The following is a 13,593-nucleotide window of genomic DNA, read 5'->3' as shown; positions in this document are numbered from 1 at the left end:
TAATTGGTTGCTTAGTTATTACCTTTTGCTTACTTAAGTACTTACTTAACTACTTACTTATTTAAGTACTTATTTTCTTATTTACTTTTTACGTTTGAGGATAAAAGCAAGGATTACTCAAAAGTTTGATATTGATTCCAGTCGGTGAAGACGCTAGGTAGAAGGCAGACGACGGCGCTTTGGTAAGCGAAATCTCCTGACTGGGCCTTTTTTAAATTTATGATGTCAATGATTGTCAAGTCTTAAGTTCATAAAACCAAACAGGTTTGTGGTATAAATCTTGGGAAAAGTTTTACGCCCTGCTGAGAAGTAATTCACACAAAACAATGAGATTGAAGAACTTGCGACTTCCATTATTCTGACCACTTCAAGAACAATGCACTTGTCTTAACGAAAAGCTCTGACATCAGCAGGTTGTCTCTTAAAGGCAGAGTATGTTTAAGAGCAGAGAAATCTGCACGGTAGGAGAAAAAATCTATTAGTGGCAGAGAGATGTTGTTTTACTCTTGTGGCATCTTTGAAGACTGGGGTCGGGAACCTTTTTGACACAAAAAGCCATAAAAACAAAAATATTGTAAAGCCTGTGTCCCATATAAATATAAATGTACCACTATAAAAAGTTAATAGTGTTGAGGCTCATATTGACTATCATTTTTGTCCTAAAATAATGGTTTCAAAACAAGGTGCAAACAAAGTTCTTGAGTAAAAATGTCACAAAATACAGCAAGCAATAAGGACACCGGTGTGTTTGCCTTTGGTGCAGACTGCACTGAGCGAGCGAGAGAGAGAGCGCGAAGGGAGTGCCTTGCGCTGTGTGCTGAGATGCGCCTACCTCTACCGCTCACCCAATCAAATTTCTTTAAGTGGTTTGCTGGCTTTTTTTATTCATTTCTAATTTAATCAGTAAATTTTCATCATTAAATATCAACAGTCAACAGACATAGTCTAATGTACTTCCATTTAAGGGGGTTCTCAGCAACCTACTGCCAAAATGGGTTATGTTTGTGTGACACCATGACTGTAAAATTTAGTTGAGAATGTGCTCATATATATATATATATATATATATATATATATATATACCTGATTGAACCATTGATTTAATTAGGTTTGCTTTCATCATACTATTTAATTAAACAACACTGAAGAAACATCACTTTTACATGAAATGTAGTTCGTGTAAAGCTTATATAGCAGTGTCAATGTATTTAAAGTAAATTCATGTTCCTGAAGTTCAATATTTTGTGTGGCCTCCATGATTTAGCAGAACCTATTTGATCCTCCTGGCCATCGATTTTACCGGAACCTCACAAATTGTCACTGGAATGCTCTTCCACTGCTCCATAATAACATGCCGGGGGATATTCAAGATCTTGTGCTTCTTCACCTTCCGCTCAAGGATGCCCACAGATGTTCTATTGGATATTAAATCTGGAGACATGCTTGGCTATTTCGTCCACTTTACCCTTAGATCCTTTAGAAAAGCCTTGGTCCTCTTAGAAGTGTATTCTGGTTTATTGTCAGGCCTGAACATTGCCCTGCGACCCAGTTTCTGTAGTGAGGGGATCATTCTCTGCTCCAGTATTCAGCAGTACATCCTTGAGTTTGTGTTTCCCTTAATGAAATGCAACTCCTCAATTCCAGTTGCACTCGTGCAGACCCAAACCATGACTTTCCCAGACCTATGCTTAACTTTAGGCGCAACACTCATGTTTGTACTCCTCACCTGGTTGCCGCCACACATGCTTCACACCATTTGAGCCAAATTAAATTAATATTTGTCTCATCAGACCAGAGAGGATCTTTCCAGTAAGCAGTGCCCTTTGTTTACATACTTCTCATCATTGTGTCAAAGCGATGTTTCTTTAGTGATGTTCCATTAAACATAATAAAATCTCTGCTGGAATGTGAGGGGTGTACTCACTTTTGTCATATACTGTAGATCGGAATGAACTCATCTGATTTTGGAATGCCACAGAGAAATATACAAAAGTTACATTTTATCTCTGAGATATAGGTTCCCGACCCCTGCTGTAGAAAATGCATGTCTGAAAGAACAGCAGTGACATCAAGGCACATTATTTTTAGGTTGGGTAATCTGCACAGTAGGCAACAAATTGTTTGATAAATTAAAATTGTTATTCGTTTCTAAATATGATTGAATTGAAATATTTTGGTGCGTTGACAAGCTTGGCTGCTGTTTATGTCGAAAATGTAAGCGGGTGGACCGATTGGTATGATCCTGGTGACAAATTCCGGCTATGATGAGCTGTCCGTTTTGTGGTGCTCCATCGGCGATGTTACGAGTGAGCGCTCCTAAGTGCTTTGCTCTCCTAAAGTGGATGAATGAAGGTCTGCGCCTTCTGTTCGTTTCCTCTCGGAACAGAAAATATGATGAAGTCCCTGAGGTCACCTTGAGACAACATATGACATGAATCCGTTCTGAGGTGGGAGTCGCAAAGCGAGATTATAATTTATGCTAATTAGTTCAGATCTCCCCCAAGACCAAAACATGAAAAAACAAAATAGTATATAGTTAGTTCGACTTATGTGTAATATGTGATTAAAAAACGTTATTAATAAATATAGATCTTAAGGAAAAAGGACATTTGATTGAGATTTAGTGCGACGTGACTAGAGCTGGTCAAGTGGAGTAGTGGATGGATGAGATGGGTGGAGGGGACTTGGATTAAAGTGGAAACTGATTTTAAAACTTCCTCTACTGGGGATTGTCGTGCCTTTAGGAGATCTTCTTGTTTATTTGTCTCCTTATTTTTAATAAGTCTTGACCGTGAATTAGTTACGGCTTTTTTCCATACCAACTGCGCTTCCTTCTTTGTGTTTTTCTAAAATTGCAAAATTCATTCTTATGGTTATAATGTCTTTACTTCTCTCTCTAGCATCATTGCAATCCTTGGGACCCATCACCAATAAATAAAAAAAAAAAATATTGTATCGCCAAATCGCAGTCTTTATGAATCTCATGAGTTTCTGAACTAAATGAGAGAAAGGCATTGTACGGCAAAAACGTACAGTTTGACAGGTATGTACTAGTTAAAATAACGAACTGGCATTCTATAAAATCCCCTTTGCAGGTGTTGAAAATTAAAAACAGAATCAAGTTATCAGTAAGTGAGCAAGTACTTAAGAAAGCAAGCAAGCCAAGTACGTACAATAGGTAGGTAAGTACTTAAGCAAGTGAGTACTAAGGTACAGTAGCATGAAAAATGTATTTGTCTACGGGATAGTAAAATTGGTTTGGTGATCTGAAAGCTTGTGCGTGATACATATGCAAAAAACACATAAATCAGGAAGGGGGCAAATACTTTTTCACGGATTTCTAAGTATTGAGGCAAGTAAGTACTCAATGTTCAAGCAGGAGAGTACTTGAGTAAGCAAAACATTAAATAAAAACTTAAGTACATACTTGCATATTTAAGTAGTTGCTTACTTGGTTATTTAAGAACGCAGATAAGACTCTAGGCAAGGACTTCAGTAAATAAGCAAACAATTAGGTACATAGGGAGGAAGTACATAAGTAAGAAAGGAAGTACTTGCGTATGTAAAGTAAACAAGTGGTTAAGTAAGCAAGTAGTCAGATATGCAAGTAGTTAAGTAAGCAACTCAGTAGCTTTGTACTTCAGTATTTAAGTACTTAGGTAAGTTAGTGTTTAAGTAAGCAAGTAAATGTTTACTTAAATAAGGAAATACTTGATTAAACATGCAAGCACCTAAGTACTTATGTACTTAAATAAATACTTGAGTGAGCAAGCTAGTAAGAAAGCAAAATAGTCCTTAAGTAAGCAATCATGTAAGTACTTGTGAGTACATGTAAGTAGGAAAGTAAGAACTGACACACTCATCAATCTCTACCACTTAACACATTAAACTACCACTTTTCTCCCCTTAAAAACTTCGACTGATTCTTCTATTTTAAGCTCGACGAAAAATTTTGACTGAAGACTGGAATTTTAGTCTACGGCTGCTTTTTTCTAAGCGAGACTTTTTGGTGCATAAATAAACTGCTCCAAAGACCGCATTAGATTTCCGTTTTGAGTGAAAACTTCGCCACTTTCGCTTTAAAGAAGTACTTTTTTTTTTACTAATATTCTGGGGACTGTTTTGCGTGAAAAAATAGTGTGCAATAACATGTACCACTTTTTAATGTCCAAAGGTTGGCATGTATGCATTCAAATGTAAATGAGTGTGGAATCTGTATTGCACAAGATCCGAATATAGTCTGTGGCAAGCTGGCAGACGCGCTTTTGGTCGTTCGGCCTCCTGACACGCACGCAAACTCATTAGTAGAGTGCGGCCATCTTCAGTCGGCTTCAACGTTTGCAAAGATTCCTTCAGTTGGCCCGCCCGAGGCCTTCCTTCCGACTCCGACAAATTCAAAAGCGGCTTTGTCCCGTCTGCTTATTCCTGCGGATATCACAACGCAAATTAGGAGGCTTGTCTTGAAATCGCACGAAGAGGCCGACGAGGACGAGTGAGGTCCATGTGGCAAAACCTTGCCAATTCTGAACTCTGATGTGGACGGAGTATAATGAATAATCAAGAGGAAATTGAAGAATTCCTCATTGACGGATCGGAAATCAAGAAAATGGGAATCGGCGAAGAGGCCAACGAGGAAGAACAAGGTCCATCCAGGAAGAATCGCAGGGTCCCATATCTGATTTGAAGGGCGAAAACAAAAAAAAAATGAGGAAAATGAATGACAAAAGGGAAATCAAGAAAATGGGAAATGGCACGAAGAGGCAGAGTAGGATAAAACCTTGCGCAATCCCGACTCAGGTTCGATGGACGAAATTTGACAAACGAGGACTCTGAAGAATCATTAAAAGTAGGGAGATTGATGAAATAGGTCATGGCAAGAAAGACAGATAGATACTTTATTCATCCCCGTAGGGAAATTCACCCTTCCAGCAGTATCCTTGTTGAAAAATAAAATAATAAAATAAAAAATATAGAATACAAAAATACCGACTAGAACGTGTTTATATAGAGTGCTACGTAAAATACACACTGTAATAAAAATAGGGTAACATCCAAATGTGAGGTTGGGGTTTAATGTGGGCTTTTACTCCCCCGGGGGGAGTTAAAGAGCCTCATGCCATGAGGAAGGAATGATCTTTTTAGTCTGTCCGTGGAACAAGACTGTGACAGCAGTTTGTCGCTGAAGCTGCTCTTCTGTTTGGAGATGATGCTGTGTAGTGGATGTGATGAATTGTCCATGATTGACCGCAGCTTTTTCAGTGCCCGTCTTAGCTACAGTTGTCAGGCTGTCCATCTCTGTGCCCACAACAGAGCCCGCTTTCCTCACCAGTTTATTAAGACGAGAGGCATCCTTCTTAGCGCTGCCTCCCCAACACACTGCCGCATAGAAGAGAGCGCTTGCCGCAACAGTCTCATAGAACATTTGCAGGAGCTTTTTGCAGATGTTCAGATTCAGATTCAGATGTTGAAGGACGCCAGCCGTCTGAGGAAGTACAGTTGGCTTTGTCCTTTCCTGCATAGAGCTTCTGTGTTGGCAGTCCAGTCCAGTTTATTGTCCAGCCTGCACACCCAGGTATTTGTAGATCTGGACAAATTCTACACATTCTCCTTTGATAGTTACAGGAACCGGGTGACTTCTAGTTCTCCTGAAGTCCACCACCATCTCCCTGGTTTTGGTGGTGCTCCATTGGACAAAGTCCTGAATAAATTTTCTCTTCTTCTCTTCCTGCCCACTTCTGATACATCCCACGATAGCAGTGTCATCAGCAAACTTTTGCACGTGACAGGACTCAGAGTTGTACTGAAAATCCGACGTATACAGGAATATTTAAAAAGAATGACAGAAAGTAAATCAACAAAATAGGAAATGGTGATAAATGAGAAACGAGAGAAATTGATTAATGGAGGCGAAATCAGGAAAATAATAGATGGTACAATGAGGCTAACAAATATGTTCCTCGTTTGTTTTATTGTTCTACATTTTGTTCTTCTGGTACTCATAATCATTTTTCTTATGACCCTGACAGGTCCTGCACAACATGGCTACATTTTTCTCCAGGAAGCACCTGCAGAGACAAAACCAGCCCAAATCATTTGACAATTTTCCTGGTAGGCTTCCATATTTTATTCCCTGATGATGCCGCCATCTTGTATTTTGGTCTATATAGCCACAGCTCGATATTACAGATGTGAGTTTTGCCTCGTTGGGATTCGTTTTCCCTCAAATTAAACCAGCATTTTGTTTTGGTTGCTTAGTTCGTTTCTCCTGGACCCTTCCTAATTCTCTTGCATCGATCAATGGGCAATCTATTGTTACAAGATCGTGTGGTTGTTCTTGGCAAAAGCTTGAATGAAAAGTTGGGAATAGATCAATCGCGCAGGAAGTTGATTTGAGGTGTGAGGATCCCTCCTCTCCTCAGAGCAGCAGGGAGTAAAGGAAGTGGAAAATACAGCACGGATAAAGTCACAGCCCCTTCTTTTTGATTACAATGTAACCTTAAACGACCTTAAAATAGATAAGAAAAAGCTCACAACAAAATGAGGCGAGCCATAGCCAAAAGTGGAAATTTTCTTTATATAAATGTATATATTTATATAAATAAAAATGACTGCATATAGAAATTCAAGAAAGGAATACATATTTGAATGAATGAATTAATTCACGACAATCTAAATGAACAAATAACACTGTTGTTTTAAGAAGAGGGAAATATTTGCAGTAAAATGTGGAAAAATGTAAACAATAAATATTAGTTAAAATATATTAGAAGTAGGAGTGAGGTTTTAAATTATTTTTGGTTCAAGTATTATACATTTATTATGTACATTTTTACATTATTTTACATTCATTTAGACTTTTTTTTTTGCCTATTTATTTTTCATTGATTTCTTTATTTTTCATGTATGTATTTCATGTATTTTTGTTTTTATGTTTCATGTATTTTTATTCATTTTATATTGTAGTTTCTTTTAGTTTTCTTCATTATTTTATTTTATTTTTCATTTATTTATGAATGATTTTATGTTTTTTTACAAATATATTTCTTATTCATTTATTTGTTAATTGCCTTTCTATATACTAGTTTTTGTTTATTTTCATTCTTGTTTTCATTGATTTCTTTATTTTTGATGTATTTATTGTTTTTATATTTCATGTATTTTTATCCATTATATATTGTACCGGTAGTTATTTTTTAGTTTTATTTATTTTATTTTATTTCATTTATTTATTGATTATTTTGTTTATTTTTACAAATATATTTCTTATTCATTTATTTGTTCATTGCTTTTCTATGTTTTACTAGTTTTTGTTTATTTTTATTCTTGTTTTCATTGATTTCTCTTTTTCGTGCATTTAATTATTTTTGTTAGTGCAGGAATTTAATAATGGTAACAAGTAAACCTTTCCTTGGGAGAGGGATTATTTATGAATAATTTCCGTTGCTTTTTTTGATTGAAAAGGACAGAAATCAATTTAATTTTATTAAGCTGATAACGAAGCGCTTCGGCTTCATTCATTTACTGTTGCCGCTGTTAATGAGAATATTTTAAGCATTTCGGGGTAGCTTATTAAAAACCAAAAACAGAAAAACAATAATAATCATAAAGCAAGCTTTTGGAATGCAATTGCAAGACAATCATAAAAATGTAATAAAAGATTGTTTTTCTTCCCCCAAAACGGAAACGTCTCCTCCAAAGACCAATTAGGATTCCTACTCATGACATAAATCCGCTCTTTTATCGGCGCTTTGCTTCACATTTTTACAAACTCATATTTTTCATTTTGTTTTGTTCAATTGTGAATGTCGTTTGCTAAAAAAAGCAAGTTTATGAAGCAAAAGATTGCGTTTTGAAAAACTTAGGCCACGCCCACATCATTCAATCCCGATCCGTGTTATGCAAATGAGCTGTCTTAATCATGCAAATGAGCTACAAAATGATTTATGACAGTGTCCCTTCAGGTATTTACGTTTGTGACCTAATGTGCATGACTTGTTAGAATTATGTCAATTAGATCTGAAATATGATTTAGGACTATATTCCTTGCATTCCTTACATCCCTGAAATTAATTTCTATTACCTTACTTCTACAATTATGCAAATATACTGTCCCAATAATGCTAATGAGCTACAAAATGCTTTATGACTGTGTTCTTTCAGTTATTTGTATTTATGACCTGACATTCCTTGCATTGACTTGTATGACGATTTATGACTGTTAATTTGTTTTGAAATATGTTTTATGACTGGGTTCCTTGCATTCCTTACATCCCTTACATTGATTTCTATAACCTTACTTCTTCAGTTATGCAAATATACTGTCCCAATAATGCTAATGAGTTACAAAATGCTTTATGACTGTGTTCATTCAGTTATTTGGATTTGTGAGCTGACATTCCTTGCATTGACTTGTATGACTACTTATGACTGTAAATTTGTTTTGAAATATGTTTTATGACTGGGTTCCTTGCATTCCTGACATACCTGACATTGATTTATGTGACCTTACTTTGACAATTTTGCAAATAATTCTACATAACAAAGGATACTAATTTGATTTTTGTCTGCGTTTTGTATTTTTGACATTGTTGACATTAGTTACACACCTGGCATTTAATTCTATGACCCTACCTCTACAATTATACAAATGAACTTCTATAATTATGCAAATTAGATAAAAATGGTTTATGACTGTTTTCCTTGCCTTTCTTATTGTTCCTGTTGTATTGTTTCTTATATGTTCCTGACATCCCTGGCAATGACTTTTATGAACTTTTTTGCAACTGGGCTGTCATAAATATGCAAATTAGATCCAAAATATAACTTTTCACTGTTATCCTTTTATTTCTGACATTCTTGACATATCAGGCATTGATTTGTATGACCTTAAATGTTATATGTATGCAAATGAGCTCTCGTCAACATGCACATTAGGTCTAATATACAATTTAAGACCGTGTTCCTTGAATTTCTTTCATCTATGCTATTCCTGACATCCCTGGTAAATATTTCTATTACCTTACTAGTTACAATTATGCTCGTGAGATTCAAACTACGATTTATGACTGCATTCGTCACATTCCTTGCATCGATTTTAACGACCCTATATATAATTTTGCAGATTTATGACTGTATTTCTTGATTTATTTATTTTTGCATTCCAGACGTTCCTTGCGTAGATTTTTTTAACCCGCTGTATTATTTGAAAAAATGAGGTCTAAATAAGGATTTTTGACCATTGCAAGAATGTACGGCATTCAATGTATTAATTTTTATGACATTCCCTATTAATAATAACAATATGCAGGAGAATTATCCAAGATTTGACAGTTCATTTTAATGTATATGACATAAGTTAAACACTAATGTGTCTTTAATCAAATAAAAAAATTCTACTTTGCCAGGTTTCCTTGTTTATGGTTGTCCACTTGCATGAATATGATGCCTGTGGTCATAAATCACAAAAAGGTCTTGAAGCGATAAAATAAATTCATTTTACTAAGTTTCTTGACATAGTTTGCAATATTATATATATTTTTGGACCGTCCAATTCTAGAAATATGAATGGATCATAAATGATAAATGGATCGGATCATGATTGAGTTTTTTTAACAAATGACTGCCAGGTTTTTTGTCTTTTTGAATAAATATGACAAGCCGGGTCATTAGTAAATCATAAATGGATCCTAAAACAATCAAAAACAGCTGTCTTAGCTACGTTTCCTGATATTAAAAAAATATATAAATTTTTATAAAAAAAATTACTCGATTTGCTGGTATTATTTGCATTTTTTTGTTTGCTTGTTTGCAAAAATATGTCAACTGGGGTCACTAATCAAACATGTGTACTGACACAAGAAAAAACAGCTGATTCTGATAGACTTCCTGATATTTTTTGCATTAACTGACTGTTCATTTGCATAAATATGACAAATTGTGTCTTAAATCAATAAGAAATGGATCCTGAAGTCATTAAAACACATATGAATTGAACAGGTTTCCCATTATTTTTCATTGCAACTTTTCATATGACTGTACATAAGATATGACAGGTATGGTTATAAATCAAAAATGGGTTCTAAAACAATTTTATAAAGCAGTTGACTGACAGGTTTCACTACATTCTTTTTAGTTATTTCTATGACTATTTGTTTGATTTATGACCCTGATATTGTATTTATTCGATCGTTAATTGGTCCTAAAATTATTTTATATTAAACTGTTGACTGCCTGGTTCCCTTACATTCCCTGCATTGATTTTATGACCAGGTTTTATACCAGGTACGGTCATAAATAAATCATACATAGGTTTAAAACAATTAAAAAAAACAAACTGTGATTGCCAGGTTTTCTGACATCTTTGCATTGATTGACTTGCTCATTTGCACAAATGTGGCAGATACGGTCATAAATCATAAGAATGGTCCAAAATTTTTAAAACTGTTGAATAGGCCACGTTTCTTGATATTTTTCTTTTGCATTGATAGACTATCCAGTGCGATAAATATGACATGTACAGACAAATCTTGAATAAGTCATCAGAAATATTGAATTGGCCAGGTTTCCTTATTGTTTTTGCATTGGTTTGACGCTGCATAAATATGACTGGTACGGTCATAAACCATCCATGAATTGTTCAAAAATAAAAATTAGTACAATTTCAGGTTTCCTGAGATTTTGATGAGTTGATTGACATTAAATATAACAAGTACGGTCATAAGTCATAAATGGGTCTTAAACCAAACAAAAACAGTTAAATTGGCCCCGCTTCCATGTTTTTGGTCATTTTCCCATGTTATTTTTTAGACAAGCAATTGGCAAACCAATGCACATCCCCGCAACAGCAAGCCACAAATCCGCCACCGCAGGCGTGCAAAATCCCCTCAAGTTTTTTTTTTCTTTCATCCTCGAGCCACGCAGTTTTTTTTCTTTTTTTATTCCCGAGCAAACGAGGATTGATTGAGGGCAGCAAGTGTGGGCTCCTCGCTTCGGCTTCACGTTCTGCGCATTGGAATGGAGGCGTGTGGGATGAGATCATGATGGAGGGGAGGGCACAAGTTGCTGGAATGACTCAAATCCTCTACACATCGACATGCCTTCTTTATTATTTTCAAGGGTCTTAGAATTTGAGTAGTCTTTGTTGTCAACGATTACAACATAGTGAAGATTGTTTACACTCATATCAGACAAAGTGACACTCCAGGAGAAACATTTCAGAAAATACTTTAAAATAACATCAAACATAATAGGAGAGATTTCCAAGGTTGTGCTTGTAGGCTGGTCTAAGTGTAAGTGCGTCCTAAAACAGTGCAATGAAATTTGCAGCAACATGTTTCCAAAATAAGAGTCTAGAAAATTCATATTTCCATACACAGACAGTATATTGCAAGTTGTGAATGGAAACCAGGCAAAGTCTGCTGTTTTCTGTTCTATGACCTATGTGGTAGATTTATGAACTTACTGTTCATATTGATGAAAATAGACAGCATGATCATATATATTTTTTTAAAATTGCTGTATGTTCCATTGGTGTTTTTTACCCTCTCATATTGAATCAAATGGTCCGGAAAACCAAACGACCTAGGAAACGTGGAAGCCCTCCGTTTAAAAAAAATGTTTTATTCTTTTTCTGCTGCTTATTCTTTTAGGTAACATGTATGATTGATATATGACCCATCAGTCACCTATGTCAGAGTCATAAAAATCGATGGAAGGAATTCCAGGAAACCTAGCAAACTCAGCAGCATTTCAAAATCATTTATGCATCATTTATGATTGATTTGTGACCCCACATGTCATATTTATGCAAATGCTCAGTCAATAAGGACAAAAAATGTCAGCAATCCTGTCAAAGTTTTGTAAAATTGCTGGAAGACCCATTTTGACTGACGTGTGAGCCTACCCTCTTATGTTGATGCAAATTGACAGTCATAAAAAACATTGCAGATTATCAAAGAAACCTGGCAAAGCTAGCAATCTTTTATTGTTTTGACCTGTGTTTGATTGATTTGTGACCTTGTTATATTCATGTAAATGGACTGTCTTATAAAAACTATGCAAAGAGTATCAAAGAAACCTGGCAAAGCTAGCGATCTTTTCTTGTTTCGATTGTGTGATTGATTTATGACCCTACCTGTCATATTTATTCAAATAGCAGTCCGGAAAATCATTGCAAACTATGTGAAGAAACCTTTTAAAGTCAGCTGCTTTAAAAAATTATAATTTATGAACCATTTAATGTTAATTGATGACCCTGGCTGTGATATTTATGCAAATGGTAGAATCAATGAAATTAATGCCAGAACGTTTCTTTTTTTTAAAACCGCTTTTGGACCCATTTATTATTGATTTATGACCCGGCTGTGATATTTATGCAAAAGGAGACATGAATAAAAATAGTGTCGGGGTACTTTTTAAAATCGCTTTAGGACGCATTTTTGATTGATTTAGGACACTGACTGTCATTTTAGACTAAGCATAGTTTTTACTGTCATTGGTCACAAGTAGTGTTTGTTACAACGAGATTATATGCAGCACGCTATAATGTCACAAAACACCTCAAAGGAAAAAGTCAAGCTGGAATATTTGAAGGAGCAAATTGCGCGTACCTACATTTTCAACCCCCCGCCCCACCCCTCCACTCCACTCACCCATGTTGCGATCCAAGTCCGTCAGAACCTCCAGCAGCGATCCGGACCCCCTTCAGAACCCGACCAAAACCCGGGGGTTCAAAGGAGCGCTGACTCACCTCCCATCAGTGAACCCCCACCCTCCAAAAATAGATCCAATTAAAATAGAAAAGTGATGTTGGAAGTTTGTGTCCACGCATGTGCAACGGACACTTGGACGCATTTTTGAAAAAAAACTTCAAAAAGAAAATCTGAGCGCAAACGGACCAAGAAGCTCCTTCCTTGCTGGTTAGCGCGCGCTCCTGCGAGTGCGCGGGCGTGTAAGCGGGAGCGCGCTCCCTCTCTGGCTCTTCCTGTGCGCGCCCGCGCTGTTGCAGTGCGCGTGCGCAGAAGGAGACGCCGCGCTCCGCGTTGACGAGCAATTGCAGCAGCAGAATCACTACGTACCTGGCAATTTATTGACCCTTTGCACACGTGACCTAAACACGTGACGACACCATGACGGACGGCGGAAACCCTATTAAGCAATGGACAAGGCCAGTAAACAGGATGCAATAACAACAAAAACAGCTATACTATTCAACACCATTGGCAATGACTGGTCAAACGAATATTGTGCAGCTGTCTGATGAGGTGGTAAACTTATGATAGCATTAGCAATGCTAGCTTAGGAGCCATAGTCTTCTTCTTAACATATTCATGTAACGGGTGTAATAATAACTTTTGTTTTATTGAAATTCCTGCTGAAATATGTTGTATAGTTTCTGTATAAGTGTCCTGCAATGATGAGTCCAAAAGTGCCACTTGCTGGTATGTGGTAAGGTTTGGTTTGGCTTTAGACTTTGCGACAGGAAGGTGGGGGTTTTTGGCAGTCTACAACGAGCTGCCAACAGTAAGACACGATCTTTTGGTGCTCCGCAAAAAGTTATATTAGAAAAGCCTGCCAAACTGGAATCCCTTTGCA

General features: G+C 36.3%; 1 protein-coding gene and 1 long non-coding RNA gene across 4 annotated transcripts in view; one reads left to right on the top strand and one right to left on the bottom strand.

Moving 5' to 3' along the window:
• The window catches only part of lrrtm4l1 (leucine rich repeat transmembrane neuronal 4 like 1), a 43,901-nt gene extending 30,979 nt beyond the window's left edge, over positions 1-12,922 (bottom strand). For both annotated transcript variants that reach the window (XM_088320263.1, XM_088320262.1), the window contains exon 1: positions 12,651-12,922. In XM_088320263.1, coding sequence (XP_088176389.1) covers positions 12,651-12,654 — 4 coding nt within the window. In that variant the 5' untranslated portion in view covers positions 12,655-12,922. The remainder of the gene's footprint in view (positions 1-12,650) is intronic.
• Positions 1-13,593, top strand: part of LOC148350280 (uncharacterized) — a 114,786-nt gene that overhangs the window by 40,257 nt on the left and 60,936 nt on the right. For both annotated transcript variants that reach the window (XR_015847128.1, XR_015847127.1), the window contains exon 2: positions 6,027-6,108. This is a non-coding gene — a long non-coding RNA (uncharacterized LOC148350280). The remainder of the gene's footprint in view (positions 1-6,026; positions 6,109-13,593) is intronic.

The sequence above is a fragment of the Urocampus carinirostris genome, chromosome 16, assembly GCF_059441175.1.
Source record: "Urocampus carinirostris isolate Australia breed hairy pipefish chromosome 16, RoL_Ucar_1.0, whole genome shotgun sequence".
NCBI lineage: Eukaryota > Metazoa > Chordata > Actinopteri > Syngnathiformes > Syngnathidae > Urocampus > Urocampus carinirostris.
This window is presented reverse-complemented; position numbering and strand designations above follow the sequence as displayed.